Source organism: Thalassophryne amazonica, chromosome 19 (genome assembly GCF_902500255.1).
Source record: "Thalassophryne amazonica chromosome 19, fThaAma1.1, whole genome shotgun sequence".
Lineage (NCBI taxonomy): Eukaryota > Metazoa > Chordata > Actinopteri > Batrachoidiformes > Batrachoididae > Thalassophryne > Thalassophryne amazonica.
The window spans coordinates 42941160-42958019 of record NC_047121.1 but is presented as its reverse complement, the minus strand read 5'-3'; the positions used below and the strand labels follow the sequence as shown (position 1 = coordinate 42958019).

Below are 16860 nucleotides of genomic sequence, written 5' to 3'. Positions count from 1 at the left end.
TGTCTGTGTGTATGTCTGTGTGTGTGTGTCTGTGTGTGTATATGTGTGTGTGTATATATGTGTGTGTGTGTGTGTGTGTGTGTGTGTGTGTGTGTGTGTGTGTGTATATATATACACACACACAGTCACACTATTCAAACATCTTCATGCTATACTCTCACGCATAGGCACATACATACATCATATATATATAAGAAAAAAGTTGATTGATTGATTGATATATACAAATCATACTTTTCAGACACCTGCACTCTCATACACATACAGTCATCAGTGGTGGGTGTAAACTTGCTTTAATAAAAGACATTTCTTTATCAGCTGTGCAAACGTTGGAAAAGTTGTACATTTCATTATGTTGTTTGGTAAGATATTCCACTGACTAGAGGCAACAACAGAAAAGGCAGATTTGGCAAAAAAGGTCCTACATTTAGCAATGCTGCACTCTCCTGTAGAGGTCGCCCTTGTAGCTCGAATTGTTCTTTCTGAGCACAATGTGAGGAACCTTAGGGGAGGAGCAGCCATATCATAGATGATTTTAAAGAGTAGACAGATATTTGCGTGTATTATTAGATTGTCAAAATTTAGAAAATCATACTTGTCATCATTTGTTGTCATTTAACTGTAGAACAGAGATTCTCGAACCTGGCCCTGAAGTACCACCTAAATCTGAACTTTTTCCCTCTCTCTCTGATTGACTTATTCAAGTGTGCAACCAATCAAATGTTAGCAGACACCTTAATGAGCTCATCAGTTTGTGGCAGAGCAGGCACAGAGGGAAAATGTGTAGGTTTTGGTAGCACATGAGAACCTAAGTTGAAAACCACTGCATTAGAATATATTCATGGCTTTCAAATTATGCGAGCACAATTTCCATCTACTCTGGCTGTGTGCACCAGCAGCTTTGAAATTGGTTAAAAAAAGTTTCTGTCTAAAATCTTGGTCACTGAAGGTAAACAGTCCAACATGACACAAATAAGCCCTAGAATTTAAATGTTTGGAAGGACATGGCATAGCTGTCGTCATACAGCTACTAAATGTTCTTGTTTGCTCATATGCACGATTGTCTGTAATTCTGCATGCACTAGGGGAGACCGCGGTTGGTTGTCACTGTCCTTATTACACCCACATTAGAGGGCGCTGTGATGTTATGTTGATGCCTAACATCCTGCTATTTTTGCATTGATCATTTTGTGGAATAAGCACGAAACATTGAGGTGTGAAGATATTTTGTAATTTGTAAATGGGTCAAAGTATTTTTTCATGTTTGTGTTGTTTTGTATTAAAAGCTTAGACGTTATTAGGCATTTTTAAAAATCAAATACTTCTGAAAAAACTGAAGGTAATGGCTTTGATTTGAGTCTGTATTTGGCTATAGCACCCTCAACCAGTACAGTGTAGGTTGAGACAATCCTGAGAGTGGTGGACTGGTACAGTTGTCATCCACTACTCTTTCCCCATAATTTACCTAGTACATTTCTCCTCCTGTCCACTCCATGGTAGAACTATTAAAACCCACCTCTAATATTCCTGGCCTTAATACTATACCATTTGGTCTCTTGTACACACAATATGTTCATTTTTCTCCTTTCCATCATATCAACCAGCTCTTTCTCTTTACCAGTTGTAGTGCCAACAATCAAAGTTCTGAATTTCACCAACATGCTTCTACCCTTCCACTTTTGCGACTGCCTTTGGACACACTTTTTTCCTCTCCTTTTCTTCCTTCACCCAACAGTAGCATAGTTTCCACAGATAACAGTTTTGTGTTCAAATTAGGAATTGTGATGATACTCGATGGAATGTTTTAACGATCAATTGTTTTTGTGTGATAGACTAAAGACCTTACTCTCACTGATCTGGAGAATGATAACCAGCAACTAAAGACAGAGGTTCAAGGTCTGCAGGAAGACCTGGCTGTGCAGGAGGAAGAACTGGTCTACCATCAAAGAGAACTCCAGCAACTCAGAATAAGCTACCACCAGCAAGAAACACTTCCTCAACAACAGAGATACTCACAGAAGGGTGAATACTTGTGCAGTACGGTTACATTGAAAACAGCTTTGACTCATCGATTTGAAGCTGTGTAATAAATTGGCTTTATTTGTACATATGTATTTTCAGTACAACATCTTTTTATGAATCTGTCAGATATTTCCCTTGGAGCTTTTGAGGATGGCGTGAGTGTCTCTCATGAGGAAGCCTCCCTGAGTTCTCCAGAGGTTCTAAGGAGACTTGAATGTTCTGAAGACAAAATTCACCCATTCCACACATCTGTTCTTGGATCTCGCCTGTCTGACCTCAGTGCTTTGAACAGTCCTGGTTATGATCTCCCCACTATTAAGACATCTCCCAGGGTAGTGATGGAACCACAACACTCAAGGACTGTCACCCCTGATCCAGCTACACGTACTACCCACTCCCCAGGCTCTGTGTCAGGCTCTGATAACATGTACATGCTGGACTCATTAGACACTGACAAAGTATGTGATATGCATACATTTCTTTTATTGCTATTCTTTAAATCTAAATTTTAATATAGCTAATTCTTAATATTGTTGGACAAAACTTATTTCAGGTACATGAATCGGACGCTCTTGATGGAACAGCCCCTTCATCTCCACTGGGTTCCAGTTCTTCCTTGTCAGCTCCAGAATGGGCCAGCGATGGATATGGCAGTAGTAAGGATTGTGTCCCTCTAAGCCTGATGGCTGTGCGACTCTTAAGAGTACAAAAAAAAAAAAAAAAAGAGTCTACATAAATGTTTCTGCTCCTGTGGTTTAGATGTGAGTTCAGAGTTGGGTGCGAGGTTGAGATTGGAGCTGGAACAGACAGAAAGGTTGGACGCTCAGTTTGTTGAGTATCTGCGCTGCAGAGGCATGAACCCCACAGCCAACACAGATAGCGCCGCAGGGAGTATGAGTCACAGCGAAGATCTCTTGTCACCTGAGATACAGGTAGGTAGACTCCAAATGTATATTGGGGAGTAATATTTGACATAATCTCTTTGAGGTTTAAGCAGTTTGTCTTTGCATTCTTTCTGCAGGGTCTGTTGAAGCGAGTCTATCAGGAAAGCTGCAGAATTCTCACTTTGTCCCAGCGCCGTGCCACTTCTTCAACCCAGCCTTGTATCTCAAATGTGAATGCTGTCTTAATGAGTCAGACCCAGAATCATTCTGGTGATGGGTCCACCCTCATGAACCATCATAACAAATCATTTTCACATCCCCCAATGACCTGGCAGCAGGAGAAGAGGGCACTGCAGGAGACGGTGGTTGCTCTCCGAGAGCTGCTCTGTCGAATGGCACAGCGAACCACACAAGTGAGTTGCAGAGACTTTCAAGAAAATGCCCAGTTTTCCTTTCAGGTGTTGAAAGAAGAATTTGTTCAAAATATAAATTCATATAAACAAAGTGTAACATTATCAGTGACGTTCACTTAGAAAGCACAAATGGACAACACATTAAATCAAAGCATACTTCTATTTAGTGACATGAACTAATAATTGCTTGGATTAACTAATTGCTCTTATTCTCACTGTTGCACTGGTTCTCTATAAGCTCAGAAGAAAACCTGGTGCCACCCCAATTCACCAAGGTGATCAGATGTTGCCATTTTAGCAATACAAGTTGGGACATTTCTCCAAATTTTAAAACAAATTTGTAACTTTGGCAGTAAGAAATTTACTCAACAATCTGACAGCAGTTTCTTTAACAAAGACTGGCCAAGTTTCAAGTTCATTAATTTTTGTGTAATCTTGCCAACAAATGGACACAACACTAAAAACAACCTTTGATAATTTAAAGCAATTAGGAACATGTACAGAATTAATATCTAAGAGCAAGTTAAATTTTGTTTGTTGGCAGAAGGTATGCCCTTTTCAAGAGGCTATTCTCTCATTTCTTTTCCTCTCCAGTCTCAAGGATGATATTTAATATCTGAATTTATGTTTCATTTTAATTAAATATCTGTGTTGTTTGTCTAATTTTCTTTTTCAGACTGACAGTAGAAGTGAAGGGGTCTGGGACAGACACCAGCCTCCGATCGACAGACAGATTGAAACTCAACTTAGAGCAGAACTGGAGGAGAACCAGAAAGAATTGAAATGTGCTCACGATATTCAGCAAGAGCAAAAGAACAAAATACAGTCGCTCAGGTATACCCAAAATTTGCATGATTCCCAGTTTCTTCAGTTGCAGCCAGAGAAGAATTTAACTCCAGACAGATTTACCATAGACTACCGTACTGTTTGTATTTCCTAATGACTGATGTAAATGAAGCCCAAGACTTATTTAGAAATGTTCATGTATCATTCGCTTGACTTGTCTGAGGAAAACTGGCTGTAAAAGTGATGATTTCAATGAATTCTACAAAAGGGTGCTATTAGTTAATGCCGCCCATCATTTTGGCTTTGATATTTTCATTTAATTTATGTGAAGTTGTAGAGGTTTGTTTTCAGTTTGAGTTTAAAGAGAATAATTTTAGAAATTTTAATGTAGAGAAGTCTGAATAACTTTTTTGGTGTAAATTGAAATGTGTAAAACTCCAAGGGTACAAATATTATTTATAGGTACTGACAGCTGAAATATAGCAGGTTTGTAGTCTGTGTGCGCCTGAGTTTTCTGTCATGGAGTTAAGTTTAAAAAAATTCTCTTGGCTAAACCCACATGCAACCATTTTGTCATTGTTTGGACCAAAGTAAAATATGATAAACTGGTGTACCCACAATTGATTGTTATATTTGCAAAATCCACTCTGTCTTTGATTTTAGTAGCTTGAAGTAATTCATGATGTACAATTTTTATTTATTTTTTATTTTTTTGGTGGGGGAGCGGTGTTAAATAGTTTTTCTGTCATGGCTGTCTTCCACCTGTTTCTGTGACAGAAATACAATAATTTCATCATGTAGTGTTCCAAAAATACACCACTACAGACAATTTAACTTGGCATTTTGCTTTTATTCTTTTCGTCTCTAGGCTGGCTATAGAAGATGCTGAGGAGTCTTTGAGAAAGAAGCAGACCAGAGTCCAGGAACTTCAGCAACAGTTGGAGCAAGAAAGAAATTTGATTCTCTCAAAGGAACAAGAAGAACTGGAAAAGAGAGAAGTAAGGCACAAGCTAAAATCATACTAACTGTATGCCATTTAAATATAAATTATAACAGACATTGTAATTTTATAAACTTTGAAACTAAAATCAGTCCATTTGTTGACCACATCTGTTAGACTTCAAAACGGGAGCTTGATCTTCCAAATCACCAGAGTTTAGATTGAGATTGTAACTTTTACATTTCTTTGTAAACTGGAAATTATGACCATGTTTCTCTCTCCAGGCTATACAGGTGTCTCTGGAACAGCAGAGGTCAGAAGTCGTGGCTCTTCAGGGTCAGCTGGAGCAGGAAAGAGTGGCCTGCAGCAACCTGAGGCGTGAAATTCAAATTGAACAATCACGTAGTATGCTTGTTGAGAAACACTTAGCTGACACCGAAAAGGAGCTACAAGATGAACGGCAACGTTCAACCCAACAAAAGACTCTGAGTATACAAGAGAAGAGTCATCTTGAGCATCTCCTGAGTGAAGCTGAATCTCGGTTTGCAGAAATTCAGGCCAAGCTTGGTGACGCTCACAGAAGACTGGATGAAGAGAGAGACCGTTTCTCCAGGCAGCTGGATGAGGTCAGATGCAGGCATGAAGCTGATGCTGCCAGGGACAGTAAGGTCACTTCTGACTTGAGAGCTCAGCTAGAACAGGAGCGAAGGCAGGGGCAGGAGCTAGCTGCTGTGGCAGATAAATTGAGGGCTGACCTACTGCAAAGTAGAAGGAGATTGGAAGAGGAGGAAAAAATGAGAAGAGAAGAGCTGCACAGGGAGCAGGAGGTCGCAATCCAACTTCGTGTAGCTATGGAGGCCTTGAAGGAGCAAAAGGAGAAAACCAGCCATGCTTTAGAGCGAGAGCGTTCTAAGGGCAAGGAACTTTTGGACCTACAGGAGACAGTGCATCTGCTGAAGGAGAAAGAAAGAGAGAGGGAGGAGCAATGTTGGAGAGACAACAGGAAAAAGAGGAAGGAACAGCAGGAGAGAACCAATAGCAACCTGGTAAGCTGTCAAGCTCATGTTTTAAGCATGCTCATATTAGGCATACTTTTCCAACTTTAATCCTCTTATTGGAAAAGAAATCCATACAGGGATCATTAGTGCTGCTTGAAAGTGTCTGTCAGTCTGTCCTGAGATGTAGCTCACTGAACCAAAGCTTGGCTTGATGGTCATTGTAAAGGGATGAGTTTACATAACACTGTTTTTGGGGAATTTTTCCGCTTCTTTGCTGAGCTCTCAGAAAACATTTTTATTTTCTTTGTTTTGTATTGGGAATGATATTAGTATCTATTCCTGCCATGATCATGATTTAGAAGTTGCTCATAATGGCAATTTATCACCATAAATTGCACTGATTTCAAAGTATAGATCTGTATGTGGACATTACTGCCACCTTCTGGATGTCTAAAGACTAAATTTTGTGCATGTAACTGGCTGTTTGCCAGTTGGGGACATGAATCAGATACCATTTGATTTGTCCCATATTTTAAGCTCTGACAAATAAATTCGAGAAACAAAGACGCCTCCTTACACAAATGTCTGACTTCAGTGTGAGCTGGAGTTGTTGAGGCAGCAGGACCAGCAGCATATGAAGGAGCTGCAGCACACCCTGATGGAGCTTGAAAGAGAGGAAAGAGAGATGGCTGCTCAGAGGCTGTGTGAAGTGACAACGGTGCAGCCACACAAGGCTTCCCAACATCACGAAAGTAACTCTCAGACCAATGATGGCCAGGACAGCAGCAACCAAAACAGCCAACAGGTACTCAAGTAGTTGTTAGAAGAGCGTTGGTTATGACACCACTGATTAATAATGATAAAGTTGCTTACTGACCATCTACAGTAGTGTTCTTCTGAACAATGTCTTGAACGTCCCATTTTCCTCAGGCTTTCAAAGAGAAAAGCATGTTCAACAGGTGCTGACTTCATCCTTAAATAGGGGACACCTGATTCACACCTGTTTGTTCCACAAAATTGACAAACTCATTGACTGAAAGCCACACTACTATAATTGTGAACACCCCCTTTTCTGCATTTTTTTTTTTTTTTTACTAATAGCCCAATTTCATAGCCTTAAGAGTGTGTATATCATGAATGCTTGGTGTTGTTGGATTTGTGAGAATTTACTCAATCTACTGGTACCTTGTTTCCTATGTAACAATAAGAAATATACTCACAACTTGGATTAATCTTTTTAGTCACATAGCACTACTATTATTCTGAACACTACTGTACCTGCTGTCACATAGGCTTCTGTATGTTTTGTGCATAACCTTTTGGGCTGCACAGTTAGTAGATTGTGTGCATAAATGTGTGCAGTTCAGTGTGTTGGATCTGGTTGTCAATTTTGCACAAGTTTTACGCTGGATGTCCTTCCTGACAGAACTCCACATTACGTGGAGAATGGGCAGGGCTGGCCTTGAACCAGAAACTTGCTTGGCCGCCACTACATAGTTAGTCCCTTAGGCTGCTCCCTTGTTTTTCACTCGGCGTCGCAGATCCAAGATGGATCTGCATATTGATTTGGAACAAGTTTCATGCCGGATGCCCTTCCTGAAGCAACTCCACATTACATGGATAAATGTGACACTGGCACTTCCGCACTGAAACCAAGCACACTTGGCTACCACTCCACCACCAAATACTGTGATTTAAATAAATAAATGAATATGTTTTATGCAATAAATTATGTCCCACTATATTCATTGTGGATCCTGCTAGTGAAATACATTTAAAATAAATAAAATGCAGAACTTTTTGCATGTTTTGTGGAAACAAGGTAAATGGACGCAGAGCTTCCTGCCATTAACTGATGGATTGCAGCTCTGGTGGAGCCTAAAGCCTGGTTCGCACGGCAAGATTTTCAAATTGTCTGTAGGTTTTCAATACCTGAGAGACCACACACACAGAGATAAAAAAAAAAAAATCATAGATCTAACAGTTTTTCTCATACAGTGTGTGGTGTGCAGTCACATGGTAAAGACAACACACCACACATGAACACATTTCACACACAAACATTCCCAGGCCAGATGGGAAATCTCACAAAATCTCTCGAGATTTAACGTGACTTCAGAGTAAACAAACATGGTGGACGAGGAAGACGCAACGGAGATAGTTTGTGGATTTTTTTCTAATGGAGAAAAAAAAACGATAGAAAAAGAAAAGGCATTGTTTAAAGGAGTGGAGACAGCATGACCACCAGACTTTCTGGTGCGCCATAACAGCCGTTTTGATTTTAGATTCCGCTCCGTGCGTCCGTCACCTCGCTTTTTGATTGGCTACACGTCACATTCAGCAGGCTGCGTGCTCGTTTGTGGTCGAGGGACATCACACGCTGCGATATCGGGCCAAGACAATCCAACATGTTAATTATCCCCGATTTGCGGTCTGAGTGGTCCCAATGTCCTTCTGACCAGACTAGAGTGCTCTTAACACACCACACAAGGCAGGAATATTTGATAAGATTATCTTAAGCATCATCATGATAATCAGGGCATCCTTATGATTGTCGGGAGGGGAAGATCGGGTCCGATATCAGCCTAATTATCTTGCCGTGTGAACCAGGCATAAGATTTGCAGTATGCCTAAATCTAGAATTTAAAATACATATACTTTATTTATTTATTTTTGTAGATACCGCCTTCCTCACCCAATCTCCTGGAGAAAATGTTGAAGGAGAACTCTGAGTTGGCCGTTCAGGTCACAACACTGAATAAGGAGATAACAACCCTCAAACACACACTCACCTGCCTGGAACGACAGTTACACCGGGCTGAAAATGAACTTGCCAAGGTCACGACGGAGACTGAAAACAGACCCATCAATGACATGACCAGCCATGGAAAGGTAAGAGGCAGAAAAGAGTATTAATTTCCGAAAACGCTAAGTGGCTAATATCAGTGCTGATGACCTTTTGTCATTTCTTCATATTGTCTTCCCATTCTGTCAGATGTGATGTGTGAGACATTTCTGTCGTCAGCCGTGTGCACCTATCATTACGATTTTGACATTTTCAAATGATTTTCTTAAAAATATGGCAAGTAGCAAGAAAAATAGAGCAAGTCTTCAGGTAACACAAAATATAAATTAGAAGTACTGTCCCACACAGGCATTATTATTAAGTACTCACTCACTCATCTTCAGCCGCTTATCCAGAACCAAGTCGCAGAGGCAACAGCTCCAGCAGAGGACCCCAAACTTCCCTTTCTCGGGCCACATTAACTACTTCTGACAGGTGGATACCGAGGTGTTCTCAGGCCAGTGTGGAGATATAATCTCTCCACCTAGTCCTGGGTCTTCCCCGGTGTCTCCTCTTAGCTGGATGTGCCTGGAACACCTCCCTAGGGATGCACCCAGGGCGCATCCTTACCAGCTGCCCGAACCACCTTAGCTGGTTCCTCTCAAGGCGAAGGAGCAGCGGCTCTACTCCAAGCTCCCCACGGATGACCGAGCTTCTCACCCTGTCTCTAAGGGAGACCCCAGCCACCATCCTGAGGAGACCCATTTTGGCTGCTTGTACCTGCATTCTAGTTCTTTTGGTCATGGCCCAACATTCATGACGATAGGTGAGAGGAGGAATGAAGATTGACCAGTCGATGGAGAGCTTCGCCTTTTGGTTGAGCTCCCTTGTCGTCACAACTGTTGTGCTGATTCTCCAGCCAGTCTTGTGCTCCATTGTCCCCTCACTCATGAACAAGACCCTGAAGTACTTGAACTCCTTCACTTAGGGCAAGACCTCGTGCCCTACCCGGAGTAGGTAATCCTTCAGTTTCCTGCTGAAAACCATGGCCTCAGATTTAGAGGGGCTGATCCTCATCCCAGCCGCTTCACACTCGGCTGTGAATCGATCCAGTGAGTGCTGGACGTCACAGGCTGATGAAGCCAACAGGACCACATCATCTGCAAAAAGCAGTGATGAGACCTTGAGCCCACCAAACTGAAGAACCTCCTCCCCCGACTACACCTCGATATCCTGCCCATGAATGTCACAAACAGGACTTGGTAACAAGCCGCAGCCCTGGGGGAGGCCAACCCCCACCGGAAACAAGTCCAACTTACTGGCGAGAACCCGAACACAGCTCTCGCTTTGTGAGTACAGAGATTGAAGGGACCCCCTCACTCCATACTCCCACAGTGTCTCTCGGGGTACCTGATCATACATCTTCTCAAAGTCCACAAAACACATGTAGACTGGATGGGCATACCGGGTGTGTTTAAATGTGCTTTACAAATTAAATTTACTTACTTACTAATGTTAGACCGAACCCTTATGAAGTACCTTAAGGTGAATTGTGTTATAGCTCTGTGTAAATAAATTGAATTGAGTAATAAAATATAATCCATGAATTCTTAAACATATCTCCACTTTTAATATGTGTGTGGTTTCATTGCTGTGCCCTTAACAAAAAAAAAAAAAAGTTTAACTTCACATCATTCTGATTACATAGCTAAATGTGTGGTTAGCCTCCTTCAGATGGTGTATAGTTTCAAATGCCTTCATACAAGTAACATTCACATGGGGGACGGGGGGTGAAGATTGCACTAGGAAACTGTATTCGACATATTTTGGAATGTAGATCTTCCTGGATTAGAAGTTGTCTGGTAAAATTAGTTTTTCCTTTTGTAGCCAAAACTCAGATGATAGAATTTGGATCTTGGCAGGCCAGTTAACTTATCAAATTATTGCAAGTGATTTTATATGAAAAGACGTAGACTGAGTGTTATTGTTGTGCAGTGTTACCCACTCATATTTACTGTAAATTTACTTTTCTGTTTTCATTGTTGCACTTACTCCAAATGTCTTTTAATACCTCAGTAATCATGATCTGAAGAAATTACCACAGGTTGTGATTTAGAATTGAATCCAGGGAGCCTAGAATTAGTCATCAAACTTTTTGCATATTTTTCTCTTTGTAGTAGTTTTTTGGCTTATCTGAGAAATATCTTTCAAATGTTATTGTGCCGTTGATCTTGTGTATGTAGCAGAGTATTGAAACTCAGAGGTTTTGTTTTTGGCTCACAGATGCAGCGTATGTATGGACGATATTTGCGTGCTGAAAGCTACAGAAAGGCACTGGTTTACCAGAAGCGCTACCTTCTGCTGCTGTTAGGAGGATTCCAAGACTGTGAACAAGCCACATTATGTCTCCTCGCTCAGATCGGAGCACGACCCTCACCCCAACTCTCCTCCAAGCTCAGACCCCTCAGACGATTTCGAGCTACTGTGCGAGTCATCATTGCAGTGTCACGGTACGTAATGTAACACATTTCAGAATGATTTAATTCATTCTTGTCAATAAAACTGAAGGCAAATTGAAACGTTTTTTATTCCTCAGAATGAAATTCCTGACCAGGAAATGGCAAACGGCAGTTAAGAGGCTTTCTCCATCTGGGAATGTTCATGCACAAGCTCAAGGTCAGTTTACATAACATTTTAAATGCTGGAGCAACTTTGTAATGAGGGACCTTGCTAAGCGCGATGTAGTGATTTTCCTTTCTGATGGCAGTGTTGTTATTATTTTATACAATAAAACACGTCTAAACTGTCATCGTATAAACCGGATACTCGCACTCACCCAAGTTTTGACCCGGCCATTAAATGAGGCCCCAATTCAAGGTCAAGCGTTTAATCAAGGAAATACGTAAGCCTAATTGGTGCTGGGGATTCCCCGTAGATTGTTCAGCATCTCTTGACTAACTAATTCGCCTATGTGAGTTTTACTGTGTGTCTCTACAGAGTCTAAAGTGGATGTTTTGAGAGAACAGCAATCCAATTCTAGTTCATGGCCAAATAGAGACACTGGTGCCGTCCACAGAGAAACCGTGTCACTCCGGTCAGCCATCAAATCACCTCTCAGATTACACAACAGGTTTGACCTTCTGCTCAGTAACTTAATTTCAGATTGCATGCATATGTGAGGCATGTTTTCATGGATGAGGTCGATCTCTACAGGTCATACCCCATCTCTACCCTGACTTCTGGCCATAATGGCGGGACTGCTCAGGATCCAGAGCAATCCCTGATGGAATACATCCGACACCTAGAACATGTGCAGCAGCGGTTGGTAGGAGGGAGGCAAGGTAAGAAACAGTGGGTAGGATTGTGGAGAAGCTGGTGTGTCAGGTGAAGCAGAGAATCAATTACAAGTCTGAACATTTCTGTTGAGCGGAAGCCTGAATGTGATCAAATGGTTTTTGGTGTTTGTAACCATGTGTGACTGACCGTGTGAGGCAGTTTTTCAAGAATGTGAATGGGTGTGGATTCCCTCAAATTTTCAAGTGAAATAAACTTGTTTTGTTCAGGATGTGATTGATTTAGATGATGGCAGGTGAAACCACAGCATGAAACATTTTGTGATTGTTTCTCTGAGTTCATTGAAAATTGGTGCATAATTCTAGCAGCACAAGTTATGATTTTATGATGGGCCACTTCAATGCTTTCTGAGAACTTGTTGACGTGATCACAATTTAGGCAGTGAAGTGAAATTTGAGGTGCATCCAAAAAGTACAGCCCAGTCCAAAGTATAGGGCCTCTTGGTATTTCACCTATTTTTAATTTGTTTATGCCATTTCAAAAACAAATAAATCAGGAATCTCGATATAAAAAATTCTAAAATTATCTGCCTCAAACTCAAAATAAATCTCTACAACTTGATATAAATTAATTAAATATAAAGCCATGATGATGGGTTGCATAAGTGATCAGCCCCTTTGGTATAATACCTGTAAATAATTAGTTTTATTGCCAGTTTTCTTCAGACCAGACAGGGGATGGATACATGAACATTTCCAAGTCACTGAATATGTCTTGGACTTTATTTGCATCAGTAATGAAGAAATGCAAACAGTATGGCACTCTTTGGTAAATCTCTGTGGAGTACATAGTTCTCAAAAACTGAGTGACTGTGCAAGAAGGAGAAGAGTGAGGAAAGACACCCAGACAATCCAGAAGTTACAGGCTTCTGTGGCTGTGATTGCAGAAACTGTGCATAGTGCATGTTTTGCATTTTGTATCCCCAGTTATACAGCTTCGTGATGAAGTGGTTTAGAGGAGGATTTTCTTAAAAGTAAGACCTGAAAGTTCAGCTACAATTTGTCAGAAGGTGCAGTAGTGTTCAGAATAATAGTAGTGCTGTGTGACTAAAAAGAATAATCCAGGTTTTGAGTATATTTCTTATTGTTACATGGGAAACAAGGTACCAGTAGATTCAGTAGATTCTCACAAATCCAACAAGACCAAGCATTCATGATATGCACACTCTTAAGGCTATGAAATTGGGCTATTAGTAAAAAAAGTAGAAAAGGGGGTGTTCACAATAATAGCAGTGTGGCATTCAGTTAGTGAGTTTGTCAATTTTGTGGAACAAACAAGTGTGAATTAGGTGTCCCCTATGTAAGGATGAAGCCAGCACCTGTTGAACATGTGTTTCTCTTTGAAAGCCTGAGGAAAATGGAACGTTCAAGACATTGTTCAGAAGAACAGCGTAGTTTGATTAAAAAGTTGATTGGAGAAGGGAAAACTTATACGCAGGTGCAAAAAATTATAGGCTGTTCATCTACAATGATCTCCAATGCTTTAAAATGGACAAAAAAAAAAAAAAAACAGACGCATGGAAGAAAACGGAAAACAACACTCAAAATGGATAGAAGAATAACCAGAATGGCAAAGGCTCACCCACTGATCAACTACAGGATGATCAAAGACAGTCTGGAGTTACCTGTAAGTGCTGTGAGTTAGAAGACGCCTGTGTGAAGCTAATTTATTTGCAAGAATCCCCCGCAAAGTCCCTCTGTTAAATAAAAGACGTGTAGAAGAGGTTACAATTTGCCAAAGAACACATCAACTGGCCTAAAGAGAAATAGAGGAATATTTTGTGGACTGATGAGAGAAAAATTGTTCTTTTTGGGTCCAAGGGCCGCAGACAGTTTGTGAGACGAACCCCAAACTCTGAATTCAAGCCACAGTTCACAGTGAAGACAGTGAAGCATGGTGGTGCAAGCATCATGATATGGGCATGTTTCTCCTACTATGGTGTTGGGCCTATATATCGCATACCAGGTATCATGGATCAGTTTGGATATGTCAAAATACTTGAAGAGGTCATGTTGCCTTATGCTGAAGAGGACATGCTCTTGAAATGGGTGTTTCAACAAGACAATGACCCTAAGCACACTAGTAAACGAGCAAAATCTTAGTTACAAACCAACAACATTATTGCCTCGCAGATGTGAAGAAATCATGAAAAATTGTGGTTATACAACTAAATACTAGTTTAGTGATTCACAGGATTGCTAAAAAAGCAGTTTGAACATAATAGTTTTGAGCTTGTAGCATCAACAGCAAATGCTACTATTATTGTGAACACCCCCTTTTCTACTTTTTTACTAATAGCCCAATTTCATAACCTTAAGAGTGTGCATATCATGAATGCTTGGTCCTGTTGGATTTGTGAGAATCTACCTAATCTGCTGGTACCTTGTTTCCCATGTAACAATAAGAAATACAACCCCTGGCAAAAATTATGGAATCACTGGCCTCGGAGGATGTTCATTCAGTTGTTTAATTTTGTAGAAAAAAAGCAGATCACAGACATGACACAAAACTAAAGTCATTTCAAATGGTAACTTTCTGGCTTTAAGAAACACTATAAGAAATCAGGAAAAAAAAATGTGGCAGTCAGTAACGGTTACTTTTTTAGACCAAGCAGAGGGAAAAAAATATGGAATCACTCAATTCTGAGGAAAAAATTATGGAATCATGAAAAACAAAAGAACGCTCCAACACATCACTAGTATTTTGTTGCACCACCTCTGGCTTTTATAACAGCTTGCAGTCTCTGAGGCATGGACTTAATGAGTGACAAACAGTACCCTTCATCAATCTGGCTCCAACTTTCTCTGATTGCTGTTGCCAGAGCAGCTTTGCAGGTTAGAGCCTTGTCATGGACCATTTTCTTCAACTTCCACCAAAGATTTTCAATTGGATTAAGATCTGGACTATTTGCAGACCATGACATTGACCCTATGTGTCTTTTTGCAAGGAATGTTTTCAGTTTTTGCTCTATGGCAAGATGCATTATCATCTTGAAAAATGATTTCATCATCCCCAAACATCCTTTCAATTGATGGGATAAGAAAAGTGTCCAAAATATCAAGTAAACTTGTGCATTTATTGATGATGTAATGACAGCCATCTCCCCAGTGCCTTTACCTGACATGCAGCCCCATATCATCAATGACTGTGGAAATTTACATGTTCTCTTCAGGCAGTCATCTTTATAAATCTCCTTGGAACGACACCAAACAAAAGTTCCAGCATCATCACCTTGCCCAATGCAGATTCGAGATTCATCACTGAATATGACTTTCATCCAGTCATCCACAGTCCACGATTGCCTTTCCTTAGCCCATTGTAACCTTGTTTTTTTCTGTTTAGGTGTTAATAATGGCTTTCGTTTAGCTTTTCTGTATGTAAATCCCATTTCCTTTAGGCGGTTTCTTACAGTTCGGTCACAGACGCAGACTCAAGTTTCCTCCCATTCGTTCCTCATTTGTTTTGTTGTGCATTTTCGATTTTTGAGACATATTGCTTTAAGTTTTCTGTCTTGACGCTTTGATGTCTTCCTTGGTCTACCAGTATGTTTGCCTTTAGCAACCTTCCCATGTTGTTTGTATTTGGTCCAGAGTTTAGACACAGCTGACTGTGAACGACCAACATCTTTTGCAACATTGCATGATGATTTACCCTCTTTTAAGAGTTTGATAATCCTCTCCTTTGTTTCAATTGACATCTCTCATGTTGGAGCCATGATTCATGTCAGTCCACTTGGTGCAACAACTCTCCAAGGTGTGATCACTCGTTTTTAAATGCAGACTAACGAGCAGATCTGATTTGATGCAGGTGTTAGTTTTGGGGATGAAAATTTACAGGGTGATTCCATAATTTATTCCTCAGAATTGAGTGAGTCCATATTTTTTTTCCCTCTGCTTGGTCTAAAAAAGTAACTGTTACTGACTGCTACAATTTTTTTTCTTGATTTCTTATAGTGTTTCTTAAAGCCAGAAAGTTGCCATTTGAAATGACTTTAGTTTTGTGTCATGTCTGTGATCTGCTTTTTTTCTGCAAAATTAAACAACTGAATGAACATCCTCTGCGGCCGGTGATTCCATAATTTTTGCCAGGGGTTGTATACTCAAGACCTGGATTAATCTTTTTAGTAACATAGCACTACTATTATTCTGAACACTATTGTACATCTGAGATGCAAGCCTAGATTTGATGTCTTGGTGAAAGAAAATCCTTCTCTGCTCCATTAACATTTGAATTCTAACTCATTCTGTAACTAAACTTCTGAATGTATTTATTTTTTCTTCCCATGTTATTTCCTGAATAAATTGTGTTCCCCCTCTATCAGGTTCATCTGTTCTCCATTCTGACCCAAAGACATCCAACCACTGAACAAAGATGTTTCCTCCGTGGATAATATTGCTACAGCTCTGTCCATGCCTTGCATCCCTGCTGTTATGGGGATTAAAAAAAAAAACTTATTTTTTAAAGATTTTTGCTTGTATCTCATTACAGTCATTGTATGTAAGAGGACAAACATTTTGTTTTTAAACAGTAATGTTCAGCCAAAATAGTGTAAATAGTTCTGTTGTTGTCAGTCATGTTGTTAGGTTTTTTTTTTTTTTTTATGGCTTGAGTATATATATATATATATATATATATATATATATATGTGTGTGTACACACACGTATATGTACGTATATG

General features: G+C 40.2%; 1 protein-coding gene across 4 annotated transcripts in view; it reads left to right on the top strand.

Moving 5' to 3' along the window:
* pcnt (pericentrin) overlaps positions 1-16726 on the top strand; it is a 68453-nt gene extending 51727 nt beyond the window's left edge. For 2 of the 4 annotated variants that reach the window (XM_034159469.1, XM_034159471.1), the window contains 15 exons: positions 1833-2022; positions 2149-2480; positions 2576-2678; positions 2782-2954; positions 3044-3319; positions 3996-4153; positions 4974-5103; positions 5330-6091; positions 6639-6848; positions 8723-8935; positions 11112-11338; positions 11425-11504; positions 11826-11958; positions 12042-12169; positions 16504-16726. In XM_034159469.1, coding sequence (XP_034015360.1) covers positions 1833-2022; positions 2149-2480; positions 2576-2678; positions 2782-2954; positions 3044-3319; positions 3996-4153; positions 4974-5103; positions 5330-6091; positions 6639-6848; positions 8723-8935; positions 11112-11338; positions 11425-11504; positions 11826-11958; positions 12042-12169; positions 16504-16547 — 3159 coding nt within the window. In that variant the 3' untranslated portion in view covers positions 16548-16726. The remainder of the gene's footprint in view (positions 1-1832; positions 2023-2148; positions 2481-2575; positions 2679-2781; positions 2955-3043; positions 3320-3995; positions 4154-4973; positions 5104-5329; positions 6092-6638; positions 6849-8722; positions 8936-11111; positions 11339-11424; positions 11505-11825; positions 11959-12041; positions 12170-16503) is intronic. The other 2 variants (XM_034159470.1, XM_034159472.1) reach the window with 2 other exon arrangements.
* Positions 16727-16860: the final 134 nt, after the last annotated feature.